This window comes from Schistosoma haematobium, chromosome 7 (genome assembly GCF_000699445.3).
Source record: "Schistosoma haematobium chromosome 7, whole genome shotgun sequence".
Taxonomy (NCBI): domain Eukaryota; kingdom Metazoa; phylum Platyhelminthes; class Trematoda; order Strigeidida; family Schistosomatidae; genus Schistosoma; species Schistosoma haematobium.
The window spans coordinates 3,654,266-3,679,412 of NC_067202.1; the positions used below are offsets into that span (position 1 = coordinate 3,654,266).

The 25,147-nt window shown below is 35.7% G+C and overlaps 1 protein-coding gene across 3 annotated transcripts in view; it reads right to left on the minus strand.

Moving 5' to 3' along the window:
• DMXL1_1 (DmX-like protein 1) overlaps positions 1-25,147 on the minus strand; it is a 122,525-nt gene that overhangs the window by 33,889 nt on the left and 63,489 nt on the right. The window contains exons 32-42 of one of the 3 annotated variants that reach the window (XM_051217826.1): positions 24,588-24,823; positions 23,493-23,590; positions 21,164-21,344; positions 19,982-20,145; positions 18,348-18,695; positions 16,563-16,959; positions 13,349-13,411; positions 11,531-11,978; positions 5,943-6,040; positions 4,687-4,946; positions 8-890 (exon numbers count right to left, since the gene is read on the minus strand). In XM_051217826.1, the coding sequence (XP_051064253.1) occupies positions 8-890; positions 4,687-4,946; positions 5,943-6,040; positions 11,531-11,978; positions 13,349-13,411; positions 16,563-16,959; positions 18,348-18,695; positions 19,982-20,145; positions 21,164-21,344; positions 23,493-23,590; positions 24,588-24,823 (3,176 nt within the window). Of the gene's footprint in view, positions 1-7; positions 11,979-13,348; positions 14,312-16,562; positions 16,960-18,347; positions 18,696-19,981; positions 20,146-21,163; positions 21,345-23,492; positions 23,591-24,587; positions 24,824-25,147 lie in introns of those variants that run through there. The other 2 variants (XM_051217825.1, XM_051217827.1) reach the window with 2 other exon arrangements.

The following is a 25,147-nucleotide window of genomic DNA, read 5'->3' on the forward strand; positions in this document are numbered from 1 at the left end:
AAATCACCTTCTCCACTGAAATCAATAATTTGTATAAGTCTATTCAATTCTCGTTTAGCCAGTTGCATTAAACCCAAACGTATCAGTCTCCACGCGTAACTATCACTGTAAGTCCATTGACGGTCATTTTCAAAAAATGCTAATTTACGATTTCCTAAAGCATCGACCGTCAGATTATAATCATCTTCTTCACCAACATCCTCATCCTCATCATCGTTATTGTCATCAGTTGGGTCACCACTAACAGTAGAATTAAATTCGGTAAAATCTTTTAAATTAGTATGTGTTGCTTGTCTTTTGTCAGATTTCATGTAGAAAATATTCAATGCTTCATAGAATTCCGATTCTAGTCGACTACCCCACCAGGTATCCATAAAATCTGGATTCAAATGTAAACGTCTTAAAATCCACTGTGGTTGTAAACTGGAGAGATTTAATTTTGTAGGAGAGGATACTACTTTCCCAGAATCATCTTTCCCTTCAGTTAGTACGGCATTTTTAACCCCATCATAATCTTGTAAATTATAAGGATGATCAGAATAATGTTGACCATCATCATTGTCATCGTCTTCAACATCATTAACATCCAACTGTTCATTAGGATTCATATCAGCACCATCGCCATCACTTTGGTCATGATTATCATCGGTATGATTCATAAACTGTCCAGTTAAACGATAATGTAACGAATTTTTCAGACGGTGTCGTACAGTTTTACGTTGTTTTAAATTAGAACAATGTTTGATAAAGCGTTGTACTCGATTAATACGACGTTGTTGTTTTAATAAAGCTCCATGATATGTATCGTATTCATTCTTTGAAGATGGTTCACTAGCATCGGAATCGAAAATCTCACTGGGATCATCAATTAAGTCAGTTTGTTTTGGAGGCTACAAACCAGAAAAAAATGATTATATACATCATAAAACGGATACTTATAGTTAGTCTATACGTACATATTTATTTAAAAACACAAACATTGTCACAAGAGGGCATCAAAAATATATGCACCCCACTTGGCCATCCCATTGGTGTGAGAACTGGAATATTGCACGGGCACCCAAACTGAAACAGCTGGTTTTCTTAGGGGGCCACAAACCGAGGCTATGACCTGGAGGTCTAATCCACAAGACAGTGGAGCAACGTTAGGAGGTCCAGTCCCATGATAATCAGTGACCAACAGTAGGTTCGTACGCCTTTGTTCCTTCATGGTCCTAGAGGTCATATGCACCATTCGTTTGGAATCAGGGTTTTCCATCTCCCTTAGGTGGATCCTCTATATCCACCAACCGCGTTAAAGCGTCGGATATTCGCTTTTTGTTCTCTCACTTTTGTAAGCAACATACCTTCCGTGAGAAGGCAGTGAATAGTACCTCCCTGACAGTGGTTGTATATGTATGGACATGTGAGAGTATTTCGAGAGGGAGAGCGGACTCTCTCTACCCGCGGCCATAACAAGGCATTTGGGTATATATATATACCGAGTTTTAGCTAGGGGCGAAAATGATTTTTTAATGAATTTTTCATTTTAATGGTCTATCAACTGATATAAGTTGGTATAAATTATAAGGCATTCACATTTTTAACATGATTGACAACCAGTCAAAATTAATGCAGATTCCTTACTAAAATGAATTGGAAGAGAAGAGTTGAAAGAATAGAATATTCTTTGAAGATGAAACTCAGTTTTATATTTTTACTGTAATGAGGTTTGTGATAAAGGCTGAATTTTATAGTTTATCCGATGGATTGATTTAAGTTAGACTGTGGTGTGCAATACTTATGCGGACAGATATAAGTAGTATGTAGCAAGAACTGGGATCGAGCTTGAGACCTTCAGCTCTAGCGGCGTACGCTTAACTTTAGAAGTACTGAGCCGACATCAGATGTTTTACATCACCACTTAGATATTTAAGGGTTAATTGCTCACCATGTAACCTGGAAGTCCTTGGTTCGATCTCCAGTTGATCATAGGAGCGCACTATTGACGATCCCATACTAGGAGGAAACAGTTGTTTAGTTTTATGATTTTAATGGTTAACTGAATACGATCAGTCATCTGTTTTTGTTGAATAAATGCATTTAAAATGTTAGAGAAGATACATAGCTTTGCTGCTCAGTGAGATTTGATTTTATTGAACTGGGTGGTTTAATTATGAGCTTACAAAGGGAATTTGGATAACTTATTATTTATTTTTCGAACCATGAGCATTGGTACAGAAGATATATATGCAACATATAGGTTATCATTCAATATATATAGGCTGGGATACTGTCCGGTCGCAAAACTGAAGCAGGTAGTTTTCTTAGAGGGACCACTCCTCAAGTCTTTAACTGATAGATCTAACCCACTAAAGAATGGGATACCGTAAAGAGATGTGGTCATATTGAAGCCGGTGACTAACAATAGGATCCTCTGTACCCACCAACTCGGTTTAAGCACCGGAAATACGCTTTTCGTTCTCTCGATTTTGTAAAATACACACTGGTCACCAGAAGGTAGTCAATAGGACTTTCCTGGTTGTTGCTACATATGCATACCCATAGGAGTGGATTTTGAGTTTACTTTGAGCGGATGTTTCCTATTCTTGGTTGTACCAAGGGGAAACGTAAGATCATACTTTAATTCATTATGATATTTATTCAGTTTAACATTCTTTTGTGTATTAATTTAGTATGATACTCGTTCAGTCCAGTATGTATACATAGCATTTTTTTAATTCAGTGAAAAATCTATATGTATTCCCACTATAATTCACAGTTAGTGTGTGGTATTCGTTGGTTAATTGTCAAATGTCAGTAAAATTTGTGTATAAAAATGAATGGATTTCATGAGTCATCAACTGATCTAAATTAGGCAACCGTTGAACACCTGAAAGCACTGGATGACGTTTTCGTCCTAGTATCGGACTTTTCAACGACAGTACGCATTGGCATTCCGCACGCGGAAAATTAAGCCAAGGACGCTTAAAGTAAAGATCACTGAATAGTTCGGTCATTCCAGGTTTTTAATGAGGGTTAAACTTAAATCAGTTCATAACTTGATGAAATTCAACAATCTCTACAACTTTTTACTGATGTTTATATTTTTATTGTATAATTATTAGACGACAGGACTATGGTGCTTCTATATTACCTGTATTATTTGCTTTTGTTGGATTTATCATCTATTGTTGTACGTTTTATTATACCGTTCTCTGCCTGTTTATGACACGGTTGTATTTAAAGTATAAATTCTTATTTGGAGTATGCTGTGGTCTGATAATTTATGCATAGAAAGTAATGAGTGTTTGAGATAAATATAATGAATGCCTGAAACAGAAGTAAAAGCTTGCTTATTGTGTTCACTTTTCTGGACTGGAGGTTAAGAGAGAAAATTAAACATACATATTGGTGGACCAATAGGAGTTGAGATTGGTTTGCATTTTGTTCAAGGTTAACCTTGTCCGTCGAAGCATATCGTTGTTCAAAGGTAAGCGCGCAATGAGATCACAGAATTCTTATTGATGGATCTCTTTTAGTTTATCGATAAACCTGTCAGTCATAAAAGCAAAGTGGATAAGTAAAAGCAGTAAGACTGAAGACTCAACAGAGCCCATCTGGACTTAATAGAGGCGATCCGGATACAACAGTAACAAACCTTTTTTTCATAGTAAAATTTAGTAAGTTATTCACTAGAATAATCATCATTGTAAGGTGATACCAGGAGGTAGTAAAAAAGAAACCCCCGAACTAGGTTTCGTGCTATTAAACACTCGTCAGCAAGGTGGACCTACAATCTTTAAGGAACTGATGCTCAATGACATATTCGGTCCCGTACAACTCAACTTCACAGTCAGAGACATTACCACTGAGCTATCTCGGCCGCGAGTGACTCCTAGTAAGAAGGACTAAGATGTATTTAAAATTGATTGTTCATAGAGTAGTAACCAATGTCATGTATATCAGGACCATCTTAGTGCTGATCAAATTTTATCGATCAAGTTGTAATGTAGCCAGATGTCAAAGGTGACTCGACATAGCGTGCACTATACTGAGATGTTAGGTAGTATTTGGCGGTAGTTGACCGGAAACCATGACACTGGTCACTACATAGTAATTAATCCATTTTAAATAATCACTATTATTACATAAACAAAATTTTATTCGTATTTACATTTATTTAAAAAAAGAAACAACTCGGTGGATTACATTATTCATAACTTGATTTTGGCTAAGGTACCACTGAAAACCTGGAAATATTGGGCAGCTTTTTCATTTAGGTATGTGACTGTTTAGATATGCGCACCCACTGGTTGACTTCATGGACATCGAGAGTGAAACACTTATCACTAATGAAGTTGACAGGTCATCGCATTATGTTATGTACTGCACGAATTGATTAGCATTATACCCTTGGATGTTCGTAAAAGTGGCCTTGATAGTTGGGCATCTCTATGAAACTTCAAAACCTTGGCTTTGACCTCTTGTAGGGCTATTGATGACCAATGTTAACAAGTTAAAACAAAACAGATGTCTAGCACCCTTTGATTTTACAATGATACCCTAACTGAGATCAATTCATGGATAAATATAATCTATAAATAAAACCGTTTTCCACAGAACTCCTTCACCCAGATAATTTTTTTATTTTTAAGAAGACAATTAATACTGAAAAAGAAAATTTTTTACAAATTCAAAACTTACACGTTCCAGAAGACAAGAGAGAATGGAAGATTGGGCAAATATAAACCATTCCTCTGGACTGATAGATGACTGAGATATTGCTGTTGTTTTTGTGGTGGTGGCGTCGGCGGCTTGTTCTGAAACTTTATTCTCTACACCATCGTACCTGGTTGTGTCAGATTTTAAGTCTGCTATCGCCGCAGCTTCAGCATGTGCTAAAAAACGTATATGTTGACTAGTTAACTTTGTGGGATTTGGTGGGCTACCAATTTTCAATGCAACTGTACAAAAAAGGAGGCCAATGTATAAGTATGTGTATGTGTGTGCAATAAGAGGAAAATTGTTAATTGAACAGTGTTAGAGGTGTTGTTGTCGCTTAGCTCCTATATGGTTAACCTAAGAAGGACCTATTGTCTTTATGAACAACATAGAGAAGTGAACTACTAGAATTTCTTTACTGGTAACTTATAGTTTGTTCTGTTTGTAAGACAAGACAAAAGACAAGAAATTACAAAGTATTTATGTAATACATTATACATAGACTTCAATCTTACATTTAGATCTATCATTGTGTTCTTGACATCCGAACTGTCATCTGATCCGGTCTCAAAGTGTTTTGTCAACGTCGTACGTTCAATGCACTGAAACCCTTCACTCCATCTGACAATTATAACAACCTCAGTGTCATGTTCCGCTACGCACTACATAAAAACAATCTTATAAGTAGCGTCCATTACGTATTGACTTGAAATTTGATTCTTTGTTATTCATAATTATGTGACTTTTGCCTATATGTTTGGTTTCTCTATTAATCTGAACTTTGATATTCAATTTCTTAATCATTTTTCCTACCAGATGATAGATTTGATTGAATTTGATGTGATTATTTGTTGATGCTTGATTAAAGTGACTGAGCTTGCACCATTGTAATATGAAAAAATAGCTGTGATATATACATAAATATCGGTTGTTAGGCTGTGAGGGCAAACACCACCTTATATACTTCGTTTTGAGTAAGCAAGTACAAGTTTTATGTACTCCAATTTGAGCAAGTGGTAATGAGCCACGCAGTCCATAGCTATATTCGTGTAAACCAATGTAGTAGTGTTTATAGTTTTAAGCTTAATAACTAAAGAGTAATGTCATCCTACTGTTACTACTACCACTACTACTATTGGAGTCTCAAGTAATATCGGCGTTCGGATCATAGACAAACAGAAATACTATACAAAAAAGCAAATAAAGAGGAAGGGAAAGTAACTTTATGAAGAAATCACCTTCGATAGCTGCAGCTGCATGGTCTCTAGCTCGTGTAACAGCTTTCTCTGGACTTCTTGATTTCGATCTGTCATGTTTAAGAGTAGAAGATGTCGGTCTAATTTAGCAAAGAAAAAAAAGCGAATGAATATGTTAAGATTTTTTGCATGAATTAACTTGTTTGATAAATCGACACAAAAGAATTATTTAGGTGTAATTGAAAAGAAATGAGCTAATGAACACACAGTTGGATCGTGAATCAGTGTCTTGTATCAAATAAATTATAGACAGTAATGACAAGCGAATCTATGTTAGCAAATCGGAGGTAATCGGTAAGAAACCTTGGACCTACGTTTCATGCTAACAGGCAATCGTCAGTAAAATGTACCTGGAATGTTCAATTGACTAATGATCTTTGAAAGACAGTACTACTGAGTTATTCCGTCAGCAACTGGTCTCCTGTAGGACTGTAATATTTGCGCCATCTGATCACTGAGTACTGGTCAATTTTACGTGTCTAGTTCGTCATGTCGATTACTTTAACTAACATTAAAACACTGTACACGCAAAATCGAGTCATTTGGACTAGTGATCACACTGTAAATTGATCAAGATTACTCGACCAATAATAGGGAGAACTAAAGAAACATGATATTGGCTACTGTTCAGTTATCAATTCATTTAAACAAGTGCCATGTTGAAATTGAATTAATCTTTACAAGGCACCCAACTAACTAATAATGTGATTATTAATTCATGTTAAGAAAGATTACACTGGATGTAAACAATAAAAGAAGTTAAGAGATAAAGAAAAACAGTTAACATGTAAACACCAATATCATAGATTTTTATTTGATTAAACGGTGAGACTATAATTTATGGACGACTTTTGAGCTAAGCTAGGCTGACCTTGAGAGTGTCCACCTAATATCTATGACCAAATGAGGGTTCTAAACCTGTTTGAGGAATTAGAATTATGTTTTACAGTTGATGACTAACGTTAGGAATTAGATTTCGGGTTTTCATCACGTACTGACATCGGTTATAATGCCAAAACTCTATTGGATGAGTGAATTTCGAGCCAATATCCAAGGCCTATTATCTCATATGTGATTGGTTTGTCCATAAATTATAGTCTCGCCGATAAAACTAGTTGAATAAAAGTTGATCACCTTATGAATTTAAAACACCGTTGTACAAATGAATTAGATATTATCTTTTAAAATTAACCAAGAATAAAAGGAAAACGATGGATTTCACCTCATTATCATTTGAAAATACAAAGGTATGGTAAAACTATCTGCGTACGCATGATTTTGGTAAAAATACTAAGGATTGAGAGTCAGTCAGTTACAACGTAGAAACAGGTACATATATGCATTGGTTCAAGTTAAGGATTGAAAACATTTATAAATAAGAAAAGTTGTAGTAAATTTGCACAACAACACAACAAATATTTAAGAATGACTGATAAATGGTTTTATGTATATAATATTCAGGTGATATCACAGAATGTGAATAATAAAAGATGAAACGATCAGATAGTTGAAGAGTATAACTTTTGAGGAATGTTTAGAACAATAAAAACGGAGTCAGGATAAATGGAGTGTTTTAAAGGAAATTAGAATATTGGGTTCTATTCTGACCCTAATCTCATTGATCCCGCTTCAGTCAGTCAGTCAGCTACAACATAGAACCAGGCACATATATGCATCGGGCCAAGTTGCCATACCTCATTAACACAACAAGATCAACACCGAATTCATAGAAGTAGCTAATTCAACTGTGGTAATATATAAAAGAAAGATTGCATATAAGGACATAGTACAGGAAGAAAGAATTAGTTCGTAGAAAGAAAGGTATGAAGCGATTCTAATCTCATGGTTCAAGGGAAGACGGAGAGTGTATACACCTACGCTATGGTGATGGATCCTGAGCCATGTCACACACAGTCTCCAACCATTGGATACGATAGTTACGCGGACTCCGACCAAGTAATCTGGATCTATCAACATGGATCAGACCAGAAGTTAGTGACTTCAAGCACTGAGGGCACCCATAACTTTCTTCCAACCGTCTCCTACACTAGTCAGCATTGCTCGTCGTGGTAATTGGTGTTCAGGCATACGTAACACGTGGCCCAACCATCTTAGTCGATGAAGATTCACAACGTCATCAACTGATTTAACATCATTCCCTAATACTATGCGTCTAACCTCACTATTACATACCCAGCGATCCCAGCAGATGTGAGTAATATTTCTAAGGCATCTATGGTCAAATACTAGTAGCTTACGTATATCTTCTACTCTTAATGGGCTGATCATACTTCCAAGATAAGTGAAGTTGTCAACGCGGTCGACCCCGCTTTTATATGTGTACATTGATAAGGATGCATACGATGTAACCGATAACGATATAATTACACTGAGTTCATATAACAGTTTGCTACAATCTGTTATAATAATTCACGACACGATTGTAACTTCGATTCAGTGTTTCAATGCTTCAAGTGTACATTATGGGTCATTTTAAGAATAATTTATCACAGAAAATTTTATTGACTTTTCAGTTTGTATATTTGTTGGATAGACTGGGTTGCGGTTTATAGACAAGTATGAACATTTCATTTCTACTTGAAGTTTATGCCGATAATATCGTTAAGAAGTACGATGAAAAGCTCCACGAACAAAACTATCCAGCTCAGAGAACAAAACTCCATCAAAATGAATTCATATTTTGTATTAGTTTAAGGTTTAAGTTATGAAACTATCTCATACTAATTATTTCACGAATTCATTCGTTCCGCTCGAATCGTACAGTCTATGTCTAACATTTTTTAATGTTACCGTTGATACCGTTACTACTTGTACGATCCTGATAATATCATCGCCCTATTTTACTATAGTGTATCAACTTGAACTGGTGCATATATGTATGTATATCATGCTCCACGTTGCTCATGACTGACTGACATCAATCAGTAATAAGATGCCATATGAAAATTTTCATATATTCACCAGTGATTATTAAATATTCACACCAAATAGTGTTTTATATTACATAATAAAGTGTGGTTTATATATGCAACTATCAATAATCATTAAGTACAAATTTATACATTCGGTTTCAAATCCTACACACACCTACATATACAGTTCATATAAGAAGTATTCATGCTAATTAACCCTTCAACAACATTTAACAAAAGTAAATGAAGATACTATTGAGTCGAACAGAGGATGGAACCATAATGCGGTCAGTTTACAGGAAGCCAACTTGGACTGGTCAATATTTAAATTTCCACAGATTTTGTCCATTGCAACACAAGCGAGCCTTGGTTAAGTGCCTTTTTAATAAGATTCAAAGAATATGCACCACAGATACGGTTGAAGAAGACGCAAAACTGATGACTGACCTACTTATATCTAATGGTTATCCACTAAAGTTTATAAATAGGTGAAAGAGTCAGCAAACACCGAAACTGTTTATATCTCTTCACCATTTAGAGATGAATCTAATAGTATTGTTTTAAGACATAGACTAAAAGTAGCTATCAAGAAAACCTATTACGCTGCTAAACTGGTTGTGATAAATGAGGATAACCGATGTTTTAAAACTACTACTAAGTAGTCAATCGTTAGTTATGATCATCTACTGAAAAACCATGTATGTTTATTTATTTTTACAAATAAACATTGGTACAAGGAGGCACCAAATATACATGTGCCACATTTCGTCATTCTTTTTGTGTGAGGAATGGGATACTACTCGGGCGTCAAACCTAAGCAGATGATGGACCACTCCTTGGACCTTTAACCGAGAGACTTAACCCACTAGGCGATAGGGTAATGTTAAGAGATATGGTCCTATGGAAGCCGGTGACCATCAGTAGGTTCATATGCCAGTTGTTCCCTCTGGATTTCGGAGCCCATGTACATCAATGGTTTGAAATAAGGACGTTCCAAGTCCCCTAGGTGAATCATATATATCCACCAACCCGATTAAAGTGTCGGATATTCGCTTTTCGTCCTCTCAATTTCATAAACAACACCCCTACCATGAGAGGGTAGTGATTAGAACTGAGAAAGCATACGTAAAATTAGAGTGCTCTAATAAACAATCAACCAACCAACCACTGTTTTATTACCCAAACATGTAACAAGATAAGATTATCACATTATATATATATTTCGGAAATTTCTGTTAGCATCTCAAATACATCAGTGAAAATTGTTAGATACATAGATAGATACTTTTTTCATTTAAACAAAATACTATTTACTTACGAAATTCGAATGAATTTTAATCGTTGCGTAATAATATCTATGTTTCTTTTAAAAATATATTTGAAAACAAGTAAATAGATCAACAAAGAATTGCGGACTATACACGTACAACACTATTATGGTAGATTTTAATTCATACTTTCAGAGAAGTGGAGTTTTTTTTCCTGGTGGCTCGGGATCTGAATCAGTGAGATCGTTTCTGGTTGCTATGGAGATATACTTATCGACTTAACTCGTGTTGGTGAATAACGGAATTAAATAAGTCAATTACGAAAATGGATGTTTGAATACGTATATTTTGTATACTCGTTGATCGGAACAGATAATCAGAGAGACGTAGCGAAGGAAGCGAAGAGGAAAGAACGAAACAACGCGCAATGGAGAAGGCATGTGAGCCAACACCATTTTATCAAGCGTTAATCAATATTTATAGTCACACAAAAATAAGCTACAGACATATGATGAATAGGATAAGAAGTGTACACACATACGGTTACATAAATAGATTGGCCTGTCGGAAAGCCAGAATAAGGTATATGGGTTTAACATAGTAACTGACACTACAGTTGGGATAGGAAATTATAAATTTCGAGAAGTGAAAATCAAGCATGTTGGAATGGTAACAATCAAAGATAATGATGTGATTCGAACCCTAAAATCTACAAGTAATATTCGAGTTGTTTGGTATGTACTACTAACAAAAGCCACACAAGAAAACAGAGAGTTGTCCGGTGTTACGTGCTTTTTTCTTGATAATCAGTCAATGATGTTGCCTATTTTTAAATTAAAGATGTAAATTATGCGTTATATGAACCGGATTCTACGTTGAATACGGCTGACAGATACTTTTAACAATGGAAACAAAAGAATGATGCATAAAAATTCCTTCGTCAAAGTCTATAAAGATCCAGAAAACGCCTGGATACATATCCAATTGGCATGGAATAGATGCTTCTCAGGAACGCTTGGAACAGTGAAGGATTACGTGTCACATTTTGGTAGGATAATTACCTATATCGTTGTCGTATTTAGTATAAATGTCGTATTGGTATAATTCTATATGTTTTTAGAGGACCAAGGTCACACGAAACCCTTTAAATACACTCGATAACCTGAACACAACTAACCTTGGAGTAAAGCTCATACCTTTCGCACCTTTTACTTATTGTTCAAGTCGAAGTAATTCGAAGTTTAAAGAAGCATTTAGGAAGTCAGTAATAAGAGTTGCAGAATTATCTCTTCTCAAAATGCATTTAACATAATTCTCTCCAACCTCCGAAAAGAATTACTTTAAAAAAGTAAACTATACAACAACTTACCGTTTAGGTCGACTCGGTGGAACAGGCTTCCTTTCTGAAGTTATATTACTTGGTACATTACTACTGCTATTACTAGTAGTAGTAACAGTAGCAGTAGTAGTACCAGGTTGTGTTGGTGGTCGAAAAGGTTTAGCTCGATATGTTCCACCGAATACACGACTCCATGTTTTCCCATCTAATCGAGCACAAGCTAATCGATATAATGTGAATGTATCACGAGTATGCAATGCATAAACTAATAAACCGAAATAGGATGCAGCTAAAACTTGAGATAATAAACCAATAATTCGACGACGATCCACAGATTGAATACGTGTTACAGATGACGATGGCGATGATAAGTCACGATCTGATAGATTTTGTGTTGATGTGATACGAATAATTTGACTAGTACTTACACTATTACTTTGTAATTGAGGTTCAGTATAACTTTTTAAACATGTTAAACCTATATGAAAATACAATAGAGTGAAAAATAATCAGAAAAGCCGAAAAGTGAAACGGTTTAAGTATAATATGCTGACAACCTTGGACAACTTACTAGCCGATCAGGAAACGTTACATAGTTACAAAACATGTTGGTTGCGTAACAGATGTTTTTATTGATTCCGGGAAATTTAAGAACCAAATATTGCCAACCTTCACGTTATCTATCACTGCACTTTTAAATTCGCGCAAAATACACGAGGTGTTCTCTTAACTGTGATTGGTTAACTCAAGGTTGGCAGTATGTGATAGTCTTGCCGAGAGAAACACGTAAAAACCGAACATTCACCCAATTAGTTGGCATTTACATAGAAAAAAGAACTTAAGTTATAAGCAATATAACTGAACTAATAAATGGACGAGAAACTATTGAATATTGACTGTATTGTTTTAATCGTTTTATGAAACTTGCTCGATCGTTCTGATACTCAAAATTGAGTATGGGTAATTTCAGTTGGTTAGTGCGTTTCTTCTTGAACGGATATCTCGATAGTTTCTACATTTAAATTTTGAACATATTCTAGATACTAGCTAGCATACTTATTCAACAAGTTAGTAATTGCCTTCGTGGCTAAGTAGCTTAGTAGATAACACCTTGCCTGATACATGAAGTGATAAGTAGGGTACTAGATTTCAATTTTATTGTGTACATCAACTTTGGAATCCAAGTGGATCAAAATAACAGGTATCGTTTGATTCAGAGTGATTTGGAAAGGAAACTGACTTTATAATAATCTGTCGGGGAGCACCAGTTCCCTCATGATTACAGGTACATCTTGATGATGAGTGCCGAATAGCACGAAATACGGGTCCAGAGTTTCCTGTTGACTACCTACAACCATCATCTTATCTCAACATAGTGTACGCAATGTCGTCACCTAGACTAGTGGCCACATTGCAACTTGGTCGATAGAATTCGATTTGCACTAAGAAGGACCTGACACACATGACATTGCTCACCCACTACCTAGTGATCAATCAATTGTGAACAAGATAAGTTGTTGTATAAAGTGTTTCAATGATAATGTTTTAACTCGTGAAGCTGGATAATGAAGACTTGAATCTTAAACGAATTAGTAATTTTTTCAAGTTATGCAGTTATATTTTGTTGATGAATGTTGAACTAGCACAAAACATATGTCAGGTAAAATTTCCTGTCGCCTACTCCCCTTTAACCAGAAAACATAAAAAAAAGAGAAAATTTTAAGAAATAGGGATAATTTTAGAGGAGGGTGAGACTAATATACACATTTGCATGGATGTGTCGCTCAATTTCGTGGATTAGTTGAAGTTAGACATTAACACGTAATATTACCATAAAAAGTGACTTACCTGGCCATTTAGACGGTTCTGTATTTGGTCTAAATATCTGACCAGATACACATAAACGATCAACTAAAACACAAGAAAACAGACAGAAATCAAAACCTATATTCAGCATGAGGTAAGTACAATCAAAAGTTGAAAGGCGACTACAATGTTAAATAAATAGAGTTATTTCCATCAGTGGGTCTATGATGAAGTTAAACAAAAACGGGAAAAGACGACAGTCTTGAAGGACACCACTTGAGGTTGCAAAAGCAGATGACATCTCACCTTAAGTTCTGACTCGACTGGTAGTGTTCGAGTAAAGAGCCTTTACAAGGTTTATATGCTTCTCAGGTACGCCTTTCAATGAAAGACACTGCCGCACAATCTCGCGGTCTACGGAGTCAAATGCTGCCTTTGAGTCAAGAAAGACGACCATTGTCGGACGCCGTGTTGGTAGATGCAGATCACTTGGTTGGAGTCCGCTTGACTATCGTAACCAATGGTTGGAGACTGTGTGACATGGCTCAGAATCGATCACAATGGCGTAGGTGCATACACCCTATGTCTTTCTTCAAACTATGATATTAAAATTGCTTCATATTTTTCTTTCTACGAACTAATTCTTTTACCCTGTATCATATCCTTATATGCCATCATGTTTTTGTATATTACCAGTCAGTCAGCTACAACGTAGGACCAGGCACATATGTGCATTGGTCCGCATCAGCACAACAAGATGAACACCGGATTCATAGCAGTGGTTAGGTCAAAGGTGGTAATATATAAGAGAAAGATTGCATATAGAGATATAGTACAAGAAGAAAAAATTGGTTCGTAGAAAGATATGAAGTGATTTTAATCTCTTAGTTTAAGGGAAGACAGGGAGTGTATACACCGACGCCATTGTGATCGATTCTGAGCCATGTCACCAAGAGTCTCCAACCATTGGCTACGATAGTCACGCGGACCCCAACCAAGTAGTCTGCATCTACCAACATGACTCAGACTAGAAGTTAGTGACTTCAAGCACTGATGCCACGTTTTGGTTTGGCCGCCCCTTACTTTCTTCCAACCATTTCCAATACCGGATAGCATTGCACGTCGTGGTAATCGGTATTCAGGCATACGTAACACGTGGCCCAACCATCTCAGTCGATGAAGATTCATAACCTCATCAACTGATTTACCATCATTTCCTAATACCCTGCGTCTAACCTCACTATTACTTACCCGGTGATCCCAGCAGACGCCAGCAATATTTCCAAGGCATCTGTGGTCAAATACTAGTAGCTTACGAGTGTCTTCTACTCTTAATGGCCATGTTTCGCTGCCGTAAATTGAAACAGAATGGACTGCCGCGCAGTATACTCGTCCTTTTATTGATAGACGGATATCTCGCTTTCGCCACAGGTGACGTAAGTACTAATGAGGTATGGAAACTTGAACCGATGCACATATGTGCCTGATCCCATGTTGTAGCTGACTGACTGACTGCAATAGAGTTATAGGTTCGTAACAAATATGTGTATATAACAGTAATTTTGCATGTTAAAACAAAACCACAGTATATTATGAAAGAATAAATAAACTGTTTTGTTGTGGACTACAATATAGTTAGCATTATAGTGCAATGACTGGTAAGGATTGCTCAGGATAGAGTTCGATGGAGAATCCTAGAGGGCGGTCTACGCTCCTTCACAAAAAATAAACAGCCTAAGTAAGTAACTATAATCTAATAGTATGACCCATGACACAAGATTATACGATCACTAGACTAGACTGGATATTCACTTCATACACTAGATATAAATTAGATCATGTTATACAAGATGAACAATTCGTGACTAAAAACATAGAATCAGATTTTAAACCAAAAAATAGTTTATTTGAACAAATACATTAGCAATTTAGACACAAACACAGTGAATCTTAAACGGAAATCCGTAATATATATTGTCTAAAAATGAAGTTCATTGAGTCAATCACATCTTAATACCACACAACACATCAAAGTATGAGAACTTTCTTTTCCTAAATGATGCTGCAGTGACCTAACTACAACAGTAGGGTGGGTCAACTTGTTAACATTGTTATAACAATAAATATATAGTGTAGTTCACTGAAATCACAAAGTTAGACACCCAATGAAATCCTGCGAGGACTGGACGGCTGCTTATTCATGGTATGGGACTACTCAGTAGTGTCTAGGGGAGCTAAACTACGTCGAGTAAGAGGAAAGTACTCTATCAAAGACAACGGAAGATGGCCGAACACTATCGTGGACTTGTACACCATTGAATCTCAGCTCAGAGAACCACAGGTTCGCTCATGAAACCGACAGTCCTACTTTCTATATCCAATTGTAGGGTCATGCCCTCAGATGCCCTGGTGCGGACGAGGGTAGGAAGAGTCAGCTGTCGCTCTCGAAATGCTCCCACATGACCACGCGTATACATCCATTGTCAAGAAAGTACTACGCACTGCCTTCTCACGGCGAAGGTGTTGTTTACGAACTGAGAGGACAAAAAGAGAATGTCCGGCACTTTAACCGAGTTGGAAGATATGGAGGATCCACCTAGGGGAGTCGGAAAACACTGATTCCAAACTAATGGTGCACATTACCTCCAGGATCCTAAGGAAACAAACGGCATATGAACCAATCGTTGGTCACTGACTGACCTGGGACTGCATCTCCTTACGTTCCTCCACTGCCTTGTGGATCAGACCTTTAGGTCGAAGGCTCCGGGTGTGGCCTCCTAAGAAAACCACCTGCTTCGGTTTGGGTACCCGGACAGTATCAAAGTTCACACACAAATAGAATGACGAATTGTAGTTCCCCTTTGTACCAATTTTTACATGTTCAAATAAATAAATAAAAATGTAGGGTTGTGGATGCGTATTGCTGCGGAATCCCATACAGGGATGAGATGGCCATTGAGTTCTCCCAGGTTTTCAGTGGTTGTCAAATTTTTGATGATTCGTAGTTTCAGTGAAATTTAGCAATCTTGTTTATCACTCAGCACTAGTCATCCGTAACTCCACCGGAGATTGAACTCAAGACTTTCAGGTCTTCCAATAAGCGCCCAGCTTCAAGACTAATCAGCCGGGATCTAACCGTTCACTTGTCAAGACGAATTGGTGTTGCAAAGCTGAAAATTGAACAATCACCTTGAACTTCTTATACTAATAAAAATTGCAATTAACTCACAGACTACACTCCAATCCACTCACTCACCTGAACGAGCATTGATAGTACTTGATGCAGGTAGAGCAAATACTTTTTTTGTCAATGGAGATGATGTATCAGACGATTGCATGGAGTTCTCGTCGACTGCATAACCAAGACCAAACCAACCCCCAACAGTTAAACATTGATGTATACATCCAGAAAGAGCAGCGCATAAATTACGTAATAAAAATATTCTACGATGACGATCGCCTGTAGGTGCCAAAATACAATCAGGACAATGAAATGGTGATGAAGATGTAACAGATGATTTCGATGTCCTTGCTGTAGTATTAGTAGTAGTACTGGTACAATTGCATTGTTGATAAGGAAAAGGTAATAGAACACTTACTAAAAATGGAGGTGGTAATGATTCCAGACAAGTGATTAAATCATGAACCATATACTATAAAAATGAAATATAAATAAAACAAAAGCATAGTTATGATGATTCAATGATATAATTTAAATAGTAAAGCTTTATCATACTTTAGAAATATAATGGAAAGTTGTGCGGATTGATGAGTTTGGAATTTTATATCGTTGACTGACTTCAATCAGACAATCATTGAAAACCAGGGAACAATGGATTTTTTTTTTCTCGGTTTAGGCACCTGAGCAGTATCCCAGCCCTCACACAAATCGAATGATTTATATGGTGCCTCCTTGTACCAATGTTTATATGCTTAAATAAATAAATAAATGAACAACATATTTGAATTATATGAAATTAAACTTTTTATTTGGAATACCATATCACTTATTATGTAGTTTGCAATTAGTACTAATTCTTTCTTCCTTTACTATATGCTTAAATAAAAATTTTCTTTTATATATTACCACCATTGATTTAACTACTCCTATGAATCCGGTGTTCATCTTGCTGTGCTCATGAGATATAGCAACTTAGACAGATGCATATATGTGCCTGGTCGTACGTTGTAGCTGACTGACTGATGAGTTGATTAAGAACACTATTAGTTCTTCATATCAAAGAAGAAAGAAAAAATGGGTTTGAGGCTGAGGATATATGTGAACTATGTTTAAACTAGTCTGATTAAACTAATTAATTATAGAATATGATAAAATTTGTTTATTATAGAATAAGGTTTGAAGAAAACAAACTAGAAGCGACTAAATTGAAGTAAGTTATCTTGGTTGGTGGTTTTATATTTTATTGTAATTAGTAATTGAAAACATTGGGTAACGTGAACTAAAATCAATTCTGATGGCATAGATTGTTTCATTCTCCTTATAGTTTCATTTAGATTCGATGGATTCAATCTGTTTTTTATTGAATCATATTGTCTATGTAACTAACTAACTGTTTATTTATACATAATTGATAAGAAGCCATGTCTGATTAATGTTTCAAATAAGTTAGAACTCCTTAACAAGTTAAAACAACAACCAAGATTCTCTTTCTAGATAATTTGGAATCTCCAATAAGGATTGAATTCAGAAACAACCATTAATAAGGTCAGCTTTGGGCTACAATACTACTCTCTACATAATGAGTTCCATTGGTTATGAAATTTTAATGTCAACGTTTCTGCTTGGAATTATTAATAGTATTAGGCTAGTAAATTTTTTAATGAACAGTCAAAAATCCCGCAAGCGGGATTGCGGGTGAGTACTGTCGAGGAGTCCCACAATAGGGCGGAATCGTCATCCGGTGCTCCTAGATTTCCAATGGTGGTCTAACATCAATCAGTTCATGATCTCAATTAAAAACTTAATAATCTCCACAACCCCATACTGGTAAAAAAAAATTGTCAAGTCAATCAGATTTACCTTGATACGCTTTACTGAATCTGGTAGAAGTAATGCACCCGGTGGTAGACGCATCAATGTACGCAATAAAGGTATACCATCAATTAAAGCCATTGGTGATATTGGCCAACGTGAAGAATCAAGAGAAGGATAACAGACATTGGTATTGGTTGTACGTGTTGCTACTAACAGACTACTATCGGATCTATTTTGTGACGATAATGTTGATTGACTTGTAAATAAATAAGATGTTGAATATAATTCACCAAGTAATAGGGACAATTCAATACGAACTGCTGGTAATCGTATACCACTAGACCCATACAGATCACAGAAATTAATTAACGATATTAGAAAAGGTTCATGAGCCTAGACGCGTGCATATATACAGGAAGAGAAAGAGAGAGGACATATAGATAGGAGAAAACATAATACTTATGTGATGAAATAGTAATTATTAGCATAATTTCAGAAACTCCATAACTTTCTGGTTGGTGTCTATCTATGACGAAACCTGTGCTCAAACTAAATAGATACCCATGAATAATTAACACCCAAGTAAATGATAATCATATACGTAATTGATAATTGGTTTCCAGATGAATTTCTTCTGAGGTAATGAAACGTTATAAGATTAGTCGAGTCAACTAACATAGACGGTATTAGGAATACTATTAAAGATGTATTGACAGATATCATTTCTTAGTTATCCACATTGTAAATTATTACTTTATGGATACACATGAAATAGGAACTGGATTAGGACAGGACTTAGCTGCGTGTATGTTTGTAGAGCTCAATGAACAATTGATTGAGGTCGATCACATAGTCTTTTTATGAACGGTTTTTGATACACTAGCTCAGTAATTTTACGATTCGACTCTCTGACTAAATGGTTTTATTGAGATCACTAGAAAACACGAAAGCTGTTGCTTAAATTCAGTGGTGTAGATTTCTGGGAAGGATTAGATCCACAACACGATGATCTTATGTGCTGATAGAGGTATGAGAGCGGTTTTCACTATTCCCGGTTTCCCACACCGTGGAAGGATATTTCTTCTTGAGCGGCATGAAATAGAAACTGAATTAGTAGTAGACTTGGCGACCAAGTGGCCCGAATGACAACTGCTTGAGGCCTGTCGCACATGGCTTTTTTATGGGACATTTTTGATGTGTTGGCTCAGCACTTCAAGAGGCCTAATCACTAGAAACGGATGTATGTGGGGCATGGAGAGGTGTGAGAATAATTGTAGTCATATTGTCTTCCTATAATGTCTGCAATTTATTGGTGGTGAACATAGAACTTTGACACTCGGTTTATTGTTGCAATTGTCTTTATTGTTTATTTGATGAGTGTAGTAATTCAAAGTTATACGTGATTGGAGAAAATAAAACGAATATATCATCAGAAAAGCTAAATGAAGGTACTTGACTAAATATCATGCTTTCAAGATGCCGTTAAGAAGTTTGGTACAAAAACTTTCTGATCTTTAGCTGCCATCTTATTAATGTTACTGCTCCATGAAAACTATGTTCTACAGTATAAATAAAAGTCCAGTCGCTTCAAATACAACAGTCCGAAATGATAGATAGTTTTATGTAAGAATGATAGAAATGAAAAAAAGTAAAGAAAAGCATCAAAGAAAACAACATACTTTTATCCAATCATAACGTGTTTTTAATCGTTTTAACTCGGCATCACGAATTTCCGGAGAAACATTTGATAAATTCATTAAGATACCAGCTAAAACGGTACCAGCATTTCTTGTAGTTAATAAATAAGAAGTTGTAGTCAGTGGACCGGAAAATTCTGAATAATCTAATAAAATTAAGCACAGAGAGAGAAAAATCGTAAGAGAAAAATTCATATTACAGTGAAAGATAGACATATTTACAAGTGGGATATCAGCAATGCCCCCAATGTTCAATGCATGTGTAGCTGCTCTCGACATTTTCCAACATTTCTCGGTTCATTTAGTAGGTCAGCGTTGCATATTGGCAATAAAATCCAGTAAACAGTATATTCGATTATAAAGTATACATTTGCTAATTGAATGGAACTTAATTGATGAATGAGACACACTTATTTTACATTGAAAACATTGCAGATAACCTCAATCTACGTTTAAAATTTGCAAATACTTAATGGTATCACTTAAAGATTCAATCGAAAGTGTGATACCTTCTTGAAGAGAAAACTATAAACAAGAAGTAGTGTATAACAAGTCGAGGTAATATAATATTAGGGAACAAGGAGAAAAGCTTTACGATCAGACCAAAAGTGTATCTTCTAAGGAAATGATATCAATCGTATCTAATAAAAATGGCGTAAAATCGAAACTGTGCTGGAAAATAATAAAGAAATACAATTGTCACATAAATAATAAACTCAGATTTTCCGTTTTTGAAACTAAACATTGCATTTGATCAGTCTCTATTAGCATATGAGTATCCTGAGTAAATAGTCATCATAATGCCTTAAGTTACAAGTTTCGAGCAAAGATATATTTTGGCTAGCAATGGAATACATGACACGTGTTTCGTTCTTTTCAAGGCTCATCAGTTGAACGTACATGTATCCTAGTGTTAACGTTCACAGCGTGACTTGAACACCGTACATTTCTCTGTAAATAATGAGATGTTAGTACATCAAGCTGATCACCCAAATAGGATGAAAGTGCATCCTGGCTTCTACTGCTAGTCACGATCTAACATTACTGAATATGATTATACTTTTGTTTGTTTCCGAAATAAAACAATCAAACAAGCATTTAAAACACAAATAAAGAAGAATTTAAAAAATGTTTTGATTTTCTTTTTTCTTCTTCTGGACCTACCAAAACTAGGTTCATTCAACTTTTCATCACTAACAACAACGGGATTATTAGTTGAATGAGCCGCAGAAGTTACAGTTGGTGTTGTCATGGATGATTTCGTTAAACCAGTCAATGTATTGACACTAGCTAATTCACTTTCAAGCCATTGCCAAACATGTTGACGAAGTGAAACACCTTCAGACTAATGGTGATGAAAGAAAGGAGGAAAATAATAATAATAATAATATTAATACTGTAAGTCATTTGTTATAAAAATTATAATTAGAATAATTTCAGCGATTGGAATTTCAAATTAGTTACAACGGTTTTATCTAGCAAACTCATACTATTTTTTATCCGTTCTCATGGAACTAATCAAAATTAGAATTAGAATTCAACCGGATCAGTTTTGAGACAATGGGAGACGGTCGCGCAACTGTGTGGATTGCTTGAAGTTAGACATTAACACCGTTAGATGCCGGTCGGCTCGGTGGTCTAGTGCTTAAGCGCACGCGCGCGAGACTGACAGGTCCTAGGTTCGAATCTCGCGAGGCGGGATCGTGAATGCGCACTGCTGAGGAGTCCCACAGTAGGACTAAACGACCGTCCATTGCTTCCGTGTTTTCCATGCTGGTCTAGCTTCAATCGACTCATGAATTCAACAACTAAATTACCATAATATTCACAAAACTCCTCTCTGATCATAAAAAAAATTAGAATAGATAGAATTGAACCAGCTAGTTACACTACGTTAATGTTTACGTATCTATTCAATTGAGATAGGATACATATCTGTGAATTTGTAGTGTATCTGTTTCTTAATGTTCAATATTTGTGTGAAATCAAGTATTTATATGAATTATTTCATTTATTGAGTGAATTAACGTTGGATATAAGAGCATAGTTTTCCTTGAAGATTTAGCTTCAAGCTTAAATTCCCACTTTATTCGCTTTTCTGATTCGCTAAGTTAGGATCATAACTATTGCTAAAGGATAAGTTGTTCTATCACAAGTTGAATCTCTTTAAATATTAAACTAGCTCTAGAGTTCTTAAACTCTCTCTCTCTCTCATACATTAACATAAGGAGAGGGTTTATTATTGAAGTATAATATATATAAGCAGTGTGATTCATCCGGTTTCGATAGATCCCGGTTCTTGTAATAAAGAATTTTACCATAGGCTAACTAAAAATACAACAGTAACAACAGAGAAGTAGAGAGTATTCGCTACAAAAAATAGGAATAACATCGTGAAGAAACAAAGGATGGGAAAGTTGCGTAATAAACCAATGCAGAAATAATTGAGCGAAAGACAAACAAAACGGTTATTGTTCAACAGAACAATTGTTATTAGTATACACAAACCTCTAGAGAAGCAATCATGGAAAAGTTATTGATCGATAAATGCCTTGTAGAACTATCTTTAATATTAAAAACTGATCATCTTTCTTTTCAGAGAGTTAGCAATTGTGGCACAATGAAGATAATACTGGGACGGTAATGTTCACGTAACATGTTCAAGCCATCGATCTCGATGTTTGCAATGGTAACACTTATCTATCATGAATAGATTGTGATTAAGCATAAACATATATAAGTGGCTTTTAAAAAAATCAAAGGATATGAATCCAATATACCTTGTGTCTCAATCAGCAAGTAAATAGATAATCAACTAGTTTTCGGCAAAGTTAAAGTCTTTGTACTAGTCAGTTATGGCATAGAGTAATGAATTCAGCATATAACGATATTTCAAATGGCTTAAGACTTGGAGACAATGTGATTTGATCCAGAGTCAAAAAACGCCCCAAATGGCCTGGTATATCCGAGGATGAAGAAAGTCCACTATCCATCAACAAATGCTTTCATATGGCCACTCATATGTAGCAACGTCAAGGAAGTCCTACTAGTTGCCTTCTCGCGGCGGGAGTATTTACGAAATTGAGAGGATGAAAAGTGAATGTCCAATGCTAAGACCGGGTTGATGGGCACATAGGATCCACTTAGAAAAGCTCCAAAAACCTGGTTCCAAACCAATGTTGAACATGGGATTCAGCATCTTAAGTGAACAAATGACGCATAAACTTATTCTTGATTACCAGGTTCTATGGGAGCTCATTTACCAACGTCGCTCCACCCCCTAGTGGATTAAACCTTTGAGTCAAAGACTCGAGGAGTGGCGCTCCAAAGAAAATCACCTGTTACGGTTTAAGCAACCAAGCAAAATCTCAGCTCTCAAAAACGTTTTGTGCAGTGTATATATTTTTGGGTGCCCTTTTGCACCAACATTTATGCGTTTAAATAAATAAATAAAGGCATAACATGATACCAAATAAAACAATCATCTACTTACTTCGGCGCCAGCAGCCAGTGTACTTAATTCTTCCGCCAAAATTTTTAAACAAGCAATAAATTTCAATTGATTTGCCATTAAGTCCACTACACCTTGATCTTTAGACAAATCAAATGTTTGTTTGTTTGTTTTACATAAAGAATAAATAAACAAAACATTATAATTCGTATTCATACAATTTGTTTATTTATCAAATCGACGTTAACAAGAGTCAGTGAGTCACTCAGCTACAACGTACCACCAAGCACATATATCCATCGGGCCAAGTTGCCATACCTCATTAGCACTACAAGATGAACACCAAATTCATAGAAGTAGTCACTTCAATGGTAGTGATATATTAAAAAAGATTGCATATAAGGACATAGTACAGGAAGAAAGAATTAGATCGTAGAAAGAAAGATGTGAAGCGATTCTAATCTCATAGTTCAAGGGAAGACAGAGAGCGTTGTGTACACCTACACCATTGTGATCGATTCTGAACCATGTCACACACAGTCTCCAACCATTGGTTACGATAATCATGCGGACTCCGAACAAGTAATCTGCATCTACCAACATGGCTAAGACTAGAAGTTAGTGACTTCAAGCACTGATGCCACGTTTTGGTTTGGTCGCCCCTAACGTTTTTCTAGACATCAACAAGAAGAACTAATTTAGGAGAATAATATGAATTTCATAGTTACTCACCAGCTCCTTACAACCTCTAAACATAATTGTATGAATCTTTTTAAAAATAATTCAGTGTACATACTTTGTAAATTATGAAATAGAAAGAGTTCTCAATAATGAAAAGAGTGATACAAGGAGGTACGGTTTTGACTGGATATTTACATATACTACATCTATTTTCAGTAAGCTTTCAGAAGCTTGAAGTTATGTGCGACTATAAAAATACCCATGTTTTTCTGTACATAAACTAACCTTGGAGTGAGGCTTTACGAGCAATTCGCGCCTATTCTCTAGTGTTTATAACTAAGTACTGTTACCTGATTAGCTGAAAAATTGCTCAAGGTAGATGTCAGTATGGTACAACATTCTTACCTTGGTTACTTTAAATTATTTACCCAGATACGAAACAGGATTATTACTCACTTTCGATATTATAATTACCTATTGAATGAAGTGAAGGTCGTTGTTGGGCTGATGGTGATAACATTTGCTGTTTTTGATTCATATGAACTGTACTACTCTTCACATGATCAATAGTATCATCATGATCTGTTTGATCGTCATTATCATCACTCCATTCAATTGTAAATTGATCTTCTGTTGTACATTTTTGTAAAGGAACATCAGGTGTCATGAATGTGAAAATATCATCATCGTTACTAGTTGTGTTTTAAAAGAGAGATTCAAAGAAATAGAGATTAAATAAAAAGATGAATCATATTTTTTGTTAAAACTACTTTTGTAGTTTACAAAATCAAGGAATGACAAACATCACATTCCCAATGTACTAATGAACATCATGTGATTACCACTGAATCAAATTAAATTTGGGAGGAAATCCCAAGAGTTTTAGTGAGATGTTGTGATTAGTAAAATCTAACTGGGTCAAGAGTGAGATCAATATCATAGGTGGCATTTAATGACGTTCACAAACTATCATGAGTTGAATTAAGTTAAAGATGGAAATTACTAGATGCTAACTA